Raw genomic sequence first — 9,945 nt, forward strand, 5'->3', positions numbered from 1 at the left:
AACCCTTTCGCGAACGAATTATTTTCTTTTTAATTTTCTATCGCTGATCAATTTTTGTTCGAATACTCACTGGTCACGAAAGGATTAAACGACAGACAAGATTCGAATTTCTCCCGTATTTTCGCGACGAGATTTTCCAGACCGATGGGTTACGATAAATTCGACGAAAACACCGAGCTCAACCTCGACTTTTACGTGTCAATAAGCAGTAATCGAGAAACATCTATACGCGATCTCGAACCTTGAAATATCGACGTTTCTAACGATCGTTGATTAATAGGAATCAGACGTAACCTATGTAGCTACAGCGTCTTTCGCTCGGAATTACCTGCAGAAGCTAGCGGCAAGGTATTGACATTTCTCTGCGGAAACCCAATGAACCCGACATCTCCGTGTGCTCCTATAGAAACGTTGCGAGCGTTCGTCTGTAATGGAGGAGATATACGCACGCACTGATACGTAACGTGGCATGCGAGGACCTGGGATTGGGAAACGATCACATAAATCAGAAATGGACGAGGGACAATCTGTCTGTACGAAGGGGCGAACGAGTCAAATTAAGCGAATGTGGCAGTGTTAAGGGTGAAAGTCACCATTTTTCTCAATTTCTAATGCCAAATGAGAACTGTCTGCGAAGGTTTAACATTTTCTACTCGTTGTTTCGTTTCTCGTGGAAATTAACCCCTTACCGCTCACATTTTTCTCAATTTCATATGCTAAGTAAGATCAATTTTATCTATTCCTTTTCTAATTATTTCCTGGGCGTATAGAAATCAGTTTCCCTTTACTTACAAGGGTTAACTCCATTTTTTGCTATTTTTCCAATATTAGTATCAAAGCACATGCTTAATTCTTCATGAATAAAACAAATTTAATAAATTTCATTTCACGAAGTTAATCATTTTGGGTTCCAAGTGGCGGAATTCTGAAAATTGAAGAATTTCTCCGTGGAGCTTGAATGGAAATGGAATATTTCGTTCGGTGAGGTAATCGATCTTCATGAAACAGGTATAACCGAAAAATATATCTCGGTGAAATAATTATTTCATTCCTCTGAGGGTATTTTCGTTTCGTCGAGATAAAAAGAAAAAACCAAAAATAATCGCGCGGTTCAATTTTCATCGCCTTTCCGCCGCTGAGCATAATCTGAAACAATTCGACAGACCGTATGGCTCCCGAGAATGTACGCGAGTCGTTAATTTAATCGTCAAGTGAACGAACTCGTAAAAAATTTCATCTTCGCAAGTGAAAGAGGCTAACGAAAACAAGAACCGGTGAAATTAATCATTGCACGATTCCGACGCAATTTCTGTACATGACTTAAGTGCACGCTTTCCGTATTTCACCGACGAGCATATTGTAGTAAAAAGAAAATGTCGAAATAGAAGTACGTCGAATCACGTTCTCTTTTTTAAACGACAGATATTTTGCACGGTGTCGCAATTCTGTTTACACCACTTCCTTAAGTATTATAATTATTAATTATCGTTTCTTGAATTTAACTTTCAGCCCCTATTCTCCACGTTTAACTTTCTTTTTCAGAATTCTGTTTCCCCCTTTTCTCACTTTCCTTAGTTTACTTTATTTATTTTCTCCTTTTACTCTATTTTCTTTTTCAATTTCCTTCCTTTTCAACCTTTTCTCTATTATCTGTAATTATATTACATACCGTAATGGGCTTATATCCAGAAATAAGAAAACAAATAACGGAACTAACGCAAAAAGAAATTTAACACAGGTGAATTGAAAATATAAAAATATATAATTTTAAATTGAAAATATAAAAAATGTTAACAGACTGCAATACATTAAATCGTTCCCTATCGCATAATTTCACACGAAAACCTTCGATATGCAAACTAAAATTTTTACTCAGACACTTACAAAGATATCTTTTTTTTTTTAAATGATCTATTACATGTCTTGTGCTTCATGTCAACACGTCACAGGAAGTCATCAGGTTCTGGCTGAGAAAAGGCGTGGATGGTTTCCGGGTGGACGCTGTTAATCACCTCTGCGAGGACACCAGGTACCTGGACGAGCCTCTGACAGGCGACACTAACGACCCTAACAACTATGGATACACCGAGAAAATCTACTCGAAGGATCAACTACAAACCTACAAGATAGTTTTGGGCTGGAGGCAAGTTATGGAGGAATTCGAGCAGCCTAGATTCATGATGATGGAGGCTTACACGAACGTCTCGATGACGATGAGATATTACGCTTACGGTGCACACTATCCCTTTAACTTTGGATTGATCACGGATATGCAGAAGAATTCGACAGCCGCTGATTTCAAGAATATGGTCGATTCCTGGATGTCGAACATGCCAGCTGGTAGCATTCCTAACTGGGTGGTGAGTTCTTGACGAACAAATTAAGTCTGCTTCGTGTCGTTCAATTTTTATTATTATTGTTGTGGTTGTTGTTCTGTTTTGTTATATTAGGTCTGTCGGAGAGTTCTGTCCGTTTTTGAATTAAAAGAAAATAATGCACTTATTAATATTTACCGAACGATATAATTTGTGCGTGATGGTAATTTGTGGATTCCATTTCCGTGGAACGACTCAACGTTGGATCTTGAGATGACATTATCGGACAGAACTTTCCGGTAGATCTAGTGTAACAGGTAGAAGGATACATAAAATATACGCAAACAGAGATATTACGTGGAATAGATTAAAAGTTCGATTTGTAAAAGAGACATTTGTGCCGCAAACAAAAGTCTAAAACGTGACTAAATCTGTTGGCTAATGTTGTGTACTGTGCTGTTTTCTTGTGTGGAAGGCGTCGTGGTTCCTTTTAACTCCAACGTTACGACACGATAGGCTAAATATAATGGATGACAATTTTCGAAATTCCTAGGTTGAGTGTTAAGGTTAAATGTTTCATGATCACGCTAACTGCTTTTTTTTGGCAGCCAGACCGAGGTGCCGAGCCTCACTTCGGCCGATCAGACCCCTCTTGGTCTACCATGCGCCGCGCGAACCTCATTGTTCGCGCCAGCGATGGGACATTTTTGACCATAAAACGGTACCGCTTTCGGGGCTGACAATTTTGCATTAACAAATTCTGTCTCACCGAAAGCGGCTCACAGGCATCCCCTTCTCCGAAGAAACGCGCTGCGGGCGCAAGGGGAGGGTAGTCGCCACCATTTAGACACCCTGATTGCTGAATTTCCACTTCGCAGAAGTGTATAAAGAGCGAGCTCACCCTCGCCCATCAGCGAAGATCACGAATAAAGTTCAACTAAACATCAACAAAACGGAACAGTCTCTATATACCTACCAAAAGCGGCTCACAGGCATCCCCTTCTCCGAAGAAACGCGCTGCGGGCGCAAGGGGAGGGTTGTCGCCACCATTTAGACACCCTGATTGCTGAATTTCCACTTCGCAGAAGTGTATAAAGAGCGAGCTCACCCTCGCCCGTCAGCGAAGATCACGAATAAAGTTCAACTAAACATCAACAAAACGGAACAGTCTCTATATACCTCCTCAACGAGGTTCGGAATAGTTAAGTCAAGGCTGAACCACAGCGAGCTTAGAACCGAACAAGGTCGAACGCTCGCAACAATATGTAAGTTTATTGATTGCGTTCACAGTGTTTTGTGAACGCATATACGACTCTATCGTCCTCGAAGAGTTGACGCACTAATTTTCCATATTAATCCTGCAAAACTGCCGTTTCCTCGCGCATCGCAAGAACATCACGAACCGTCTGAATTCCTTATCGTTGAAATTTCTGCGTTGATTAGTCGACGGCTTCTTCGGAGGCACGTCGAGGCTCTCGAAACTTTCCTCGATCTGATCAGCGGGAAAATCGAGTTATACCTGGAAACTGGCTGGTCGAAACGAGCTCGTTCAATCGGAAAAACTGGCTGCTCGGACGACGCTGTTTTTCGTATTCGGGTCCACGAGTGAACGGAGTTGAAAAGTGTACGCGAAAACGCCTGGAGAGGAGCGCCCTTTTCCGCTCGGCGTTCTTCGAATTCCACAAGTGCGCCGGAGTTCATCGAGACTGGCCGTGTGTGCATCGTTCGTTCGTTCGATCGTGGAATTTTCAGGCCGGAAAACCGACATCTTTACGTGTCGGTGGGGAAAACAGCGACGCGAGAGGAAAAAACATTTTGTGGAAAAAAAGAATCGAGAGAGAAAACGCAGATTCTGCCGTACTGTCTGTTAGAACTGCGTTATTACCATCGATGCGGTAATCGTTGATCGTTGAATTCGGTCCTTGTTAACGAATTACTTGTGACAGAGACAACGTTCGAGGAAATATGGATGAAAGTTCGACGCTGGCAGATTCTTGACGAGTACTCGTGTGCATCAGGATGTCATTGCAAGTTTGCAAGTCGAACGAAGAAATCTGAGTTTTTTAACTTCTTCATCTGTGGATAATTTTCGCTTGTTAAGTAGGCACTAGGAAAAGTTAAAATGTGCGTAATTTGTTAATCACGCCGGTAAGTCAGTAAGTTAAAGGGAAAATTGTATAAATTTTGTTGTTATTATTGACTTCAGTTCACTCATTTTCTCAGGTATTATTTTAGCAAGATGGGTTTCAGCCAAGACTTATAATCGAGAATCGTACTGTTTTTAATATGACCACTTTCTGTGTACTTTGATGTATGTTTGCGTTGAGATTGAGTTGTTGAAAGAATTTAGCATGATTCCTGTGACTGATAAGACAAATGGTATTACATAAACTTTTCAATGTTTTCACATTCTTTCTGTTTCCATTTTTTTCTATTATTTTCTGTATTTTTCTATTTTTTCATTGTATTCTTCTATTTTTCCATAATATTTCACTTGTATATTGTGGTCGTAGGTACGTTATCTGTTTTGTTTCACGTTTAACCCTAATCGTCCAATAAGTGCACTTTTTTCAAATTATTCTCTTTCACTTTCCATATTGCGCTGTTCTTTCTGTTATGGCAAACTAAAGTAAGTTGCAGCATTATAAATAATAGAAAACTTATTTCTGTACGCCTAGAAAATAACTGAAAGATTGACAAAATTTAACTTATTAAGCGTGATGTCTGGTCTATTCTGTTATATTTGATAGATTTGCCTACTGTTTTGTCTGAGTGTACGGCCAAATCCCAGTGCAACTCGTATTCATCGTTTTCAAGTATGTTTTATATTTGTAATATGTCTTCACTAACAGTGCTTTTCAAATACATCCAATATGTATACACACACACATCAATATTATTAGATACTATCATTGTGTAATACAGACACTTATCGCTAAGAGCTACAATATACGTACACAACAGAGAAAAATGTGCAATGTACGTAAAATACAAGTAACCAGAAGAAATGAAACAGCGTTATTACGCAATAGATTAAAAGCTCGATTCGTAATAAGAGACATATTTGTATCGCAAAAGGAACAACAGAAACGTGATTAAGTCTGTTGGCTAACTTCTACAAACGATTCTTCTCGTCAAACCTAGAAGTACGTCGCTATAAATGAAACAGAAGAAATTTATGTAATGCAATTACGCAACTTCGTGATGGTTCAAACTCTACGCAATTCAACGAATCTTTGCGAAATCTCCGAAAATTTCTGCTCACAGGCGGGAAATCACGATAAACCGAGGCTGGCGACGAGATTCGGCCCCAAACGAGCTCGTGCCGTCACATTGATCTCGCTCCTGTTGCCAGGCGTCAGCGTCACTTACAACGGCGAAGAGATTGGCATGGAGGACACTTGGATCTCGTGGGAGGATACGGTGGATCCTTCGGGGTGCAACGCCGGCAAAGACGGTTACGAGTCAGCTTCGAGGGATCCGGCGAGAACGCCGTTCCAATGGGATGACTCCACTTCCGCAGGTGAGCCTCGAATTTTCTTCTATAGCGAGGTGAAATATATACGTGAAAAGCTAATTCTAAGTAGGAAAGTTGGTGGAGGATAGGCGGAAAAGGAAAGGTTGTTAGGGGAGTTTCTTCGTCCTCATCAAGTACTCAGACGCAGGAGGGACTGGAAGGACTCAGGTCACAAGGTGTATATATACAAATAGGAGCCTTTATGAGAACTAGCGAGAACCTGTGGTTAGTCCGTCCCTCTGGTGGCAGGGCGTAGAAGGGTCGCTACATACGTTTCTATGGAATATGTTTTTTCAGAAGTTAGACGTACTTGTGCACTTAACCCTTTGACTGCTGGCCACTCAGAAGTAAAGTGGTCGCTGTCACTATGTAATAGTCACTATGTATCGGACGATTGCAAAAGTTCGTGCCCGATTTGAAGATAAAACACAAGCGGTGTGTGCAAAGGCACGTTTCATTTGAATGTATGGTTTATTATTTTATTAATTTACGGTGTATCTTCCGATAGGAATGTAACGTGACGGTAAAACAGATATCTGCGCCAGGGTAGATAAGGTTCCCGCCACCTCTGAAAATCGGGCACGAACTTTTGCAATCGTCCAATTGGTATTCATTTTTCCGTCAATTTTCATCGCCGAGTGTACTTGCCTAATCTTCGATCTCAGTATCGATCCTTCCTTCAATATTGATCAGTAATATTGCCAACACCGACAAATATTGATAATATTAATTACACTCGAGTCCCTATAGAGTCGGTTGATTACAATTATCCAACGACGTAACTTGGTAATTATTAATTCTGGGAGAAACTTCGATATTCGACGAGACTTCGTTATTCTACGTTTGCCATTTTTTTCAATATCCCGATGAACTTGAAATTTTTAAACGACATTCTTACATAAATGTCCTCGAAGTGACGGAAGTACAGAATTTTGTTTAAAAAAAAAATATATGCATCTGCGATACAAAATTTTATTTTATCTCATTTTTATTCACTTGCACGGGTACGGGCCCGTTTGTATGCAAAATAAGAGAGGACAGCGAATATGGATCGTTAGAAACAGAAGGAAAAATGAAATTTGAATCAGATGTTAACAAATTGCACGGTAAAGTAAACTGATTTAAATCCCTCGAGATTGTATTTCGCTAATAATACTCGGTAATCTGAAGAAAACAAGCCTAGGTAGCGCGTAGTTGGCCTAATGGGAACAGTAATAAAATCGAATTGAAAATTGCGAACGCAAGTCCATCGGAATCTGCCGGTAAAACGAGTTATCGATCGCGTTGAAAACAAATTTCCGTGTCTGGCACAGATTCCTTGCGGAAAATGGCTCGTTCAGTTATGCGGTGCGCAAACTTTCCGGGAAAATATCACGGCGATAATAAACACCGTCGCATACAAACTTTCGCGAAACGTTCTACACTTGACTTTGACAAGTATTAAACGTGTTTCGTTCCACGCTTGCACGTATATATTGAAAAGAATAGCACTTAATGCTGGTCCTTTGGGGGGATATTTGCAAATTGACACGCAGAAATTTAACCCTTCGTGTACAAATTTATTTCGCGCCTTTTTTTCACAAATTTCAACGTTTACTTAAAAGATATTATACACGTTACTTTCTTTTGCTGTTAATTTTTTCTTCTCCCATGAAAATGCAAAGTTGCAATCAGCCACAATTTTTCTTCTCACGAGCAAAGAGGAATCTTGCTACCCAAAATCCTAAATTTAGCAAAAATCTCGAGAAATCTAACGTTTGCAATAACTTGACACGCTGTATGCATGTGTCACGATTACGATACGGTATTATCCATTCGATAGATCGCGATTAATCCAGGTCTCGTTAATAGCATCGGTAAATAACCGGCAAATAAGAATTTTCCTCCAAAGACAAGACAAAGATAATGAGACGACATGTTTGCGTCGGTATCGACGCGTCTATTCGGAACAAAAATCAATTTCACATCAGATACCGCTTTGTTATCAAGATAGCCCCTCCGATATGACGTACGATCTTCACATGCGCCATTATTTTATCATCGATGATATATTTATGAAAACGAAGTTCCTGTATGAACAAAAAAAAAAAAGAAAGATCTCGTTTATCGTCCTCTGAAAAATCCTAATTAACGGGTAACCTTGATGCGCAGGTTTCTCCACGAACCCGAAAACATGGCTTCGAGTGAACGATAATTACCGAACCGTGAATCTGGCCGCCGAGAAGGAGGACAGCCAGTCGTATTATAATTTCTACAAGAAGGTCTCGTCGCTGAAGAAGTCGAATAACTTCAAAGGAGGGAAACTAGTCACGAAGTTACTGAACAAGAACGTTTTCGCTTTCGCCAGGTAAGATTGGTGTGAATCGGTGTCGAAGCGACATTTACGATCTAACAAGGGAACGTCGCCAAGTGATAATCACCGATATTGATGAAACTTTGGTATACGGTGGTACTAAAAGAAATATTTGACACTTCTTTTTTTTATCGGCAATCGTCCGCAGTAAAGGGACGAAAATCTCTATGAAAGTTGGGGGTAGCAATATACTTAGTCTATCTGGAGAACTGTTAGAAATAGAGAAACAGAGCGAATTGACGAATTTTGCATTTGACGAAAAATAATGAATCATATACATCGCTTCACAAAAAAAAACCTCGAATATTTTTTTCGAGAAAGTTCAAAAGTTGGAGGTAGCAAATATACTTATTGCTAGTCTAATATCTGGAAAATTGTTAAAAATAGAGTGAATTGGAGAATTTTGTATTTTTCAACGACAAATTTGAAAAATAATAAATAATATATTTCACTTCACAAAAAGTACACCTCGGAAAAGTTTGATCGAAATCAGTGATTATCGCTTCGGGATGTTTCCTTGGAAAATGACCAATTTTTTGCGTACAGTATTCGTTCTATCCAAAAATTCGAACTGTTCTGAAGTTTATATTGCAACCTTCGAGTACAACTGATAATTCGGGAACCAATCGATCACCTTGAAAAAATCAACTTCTCGTTTCTTCTTCTCGAGAGAAGATAGGAAAAGCTTGTAAGCCAGATATGAGCGAATTTCCTAAGCGAAAGGAATATCCGATTTCTAAAGAATTCTCGAATCTCTCACCATCCTTCGAAAATTTCCCACGCACCTTAACCGAAAGATTGCAACAGAGATTTCTAAACAAACTGATAAAGAAGAACGTGTCTGACATTGTTACGAAACAGAGTTTCTCAGAACAGCGTTCGATAATGAGACAGCAATCGTTCTGAATGAAATGGAAAATAGAAAGTGCACAGTTCTCGTAGTGTACACAGTTGAGAAATCAGAGCGAAATTTTGGACGAGATCGAATACGAAAACGCGGAGGAACGATCGAGAGTGCCGAGATTACGATCTCGTGATCGCGATCATCGTTCCTTCACCAGACCTGTGCGTATTACCTATCCACACACGAGGTACCGTAATTTCTTCAGGGATTCCAGGAGCACCGGATATTACGTAGTAATAAACTTCGGGGACAAGGATGAAATAGTGGATTTATCAGTGTTCGATAACATATCGCGTCAATCGCTTCTATATTACGACATTGGTGCTGTTTTACCTTCGAGGTGAGTGTAGCTTTTTTTCTCCTTATTTATCGGAACTTGCAACGATAAATCGGCGTGATTGCGACGCTCGAAGGTGGTTCGTTCTTACTGTTTTTCCACGAAATGCAACCTTTATTTTCCTCTTTTTTCGGGACCGGAAGAATAGGGGAGAAGAAATTTTTAAGAGAAAAAGGGGACAGAGGAACCGCGAATAACGCGTTCTCGTTGGAAAGCTTCTGTCCACGATTTCGTCTCGAGTCGCTTCGACGATAAAGTTTCTCCTCGATGGAAAGTTTTCCGGCGCGGAGAATGCAGGAACGGCCGCGCGCCGGCTTCTTTCGTCGATCATCGTGAATATCGGTTACACGTATACTACACATTTGATGAATTCCAAAGCGCGACACGTCGATCGATTCGCTTTCTGGGTTAGAAATTCGATCGAGACGTATTCGAAGATTTGATCGAGTTGAATTTAATCGTTCCGAGATACAGATAGGATGTGTAGGAACCTAGAGAAAAATATTGAGGGACCCCCAA

At 40.1% G+C, this 9,945-nt stretch overlaps 2 protein-coding genes across 2 annotated transcripts in view; one reads left to right on the forward strand and one right to left on the reverse strand.

The window, feature by feature from the left end:
• Positions 1-9,945, reverse strand: part of LOC108578589 (calcium/calmodulin-dependent 3',5'-cyclic nucleotide phosphodiesterase 1A-like) — a 276,404-nt gene that overhangs the window by 52,898 nt on the left and 213,561 nt on the right. The gene's annotated exons all lie outside the window — the stretch shown is intronic.
• Positions 1-9,945, forward strand: part of LOC108578591 (alpha-glucosidase-like) — a 23,395-nt gene that overhangs the window by 12,325 nt on the left and 1,125 nt on the right. The window contains exons 5-8 of the mRNA XM_017941955.1: positions 1,950-2,360; positions 5,583-5,838; positions 7,984-8,179; positions 9,295-9,429. Coding sequence (XP_017797444.1) covers positions 1,950-2,360; positions 5,583-5,838; positions 7,984-8,179; positions 9,295-9,429 — 998 coding nt within the window. The remainder of the gene's footprint in view (positions 1-1,949; positions 2,361-5,582; positions 5,839-7,983; positions 8,180-9,294; positions 9,430-9,945) is intronic.

This window comes from Habropoda laboriosa, unplaced genomic scaffold (genome assembly GCF_001263275.1).
Source record: "Habropoda laboriosa isolate 0110345459 unplaced genomic scaffold, ASM126327v1 scaffold41, whole genome shotgun sequence".
Classification (NCBI taxonomy): Eukaryota; Metazoa; Arthropoda; class Insecta; order Hymenoptera; family Apidae; genus Habropoda; species Habropoda laboriosa.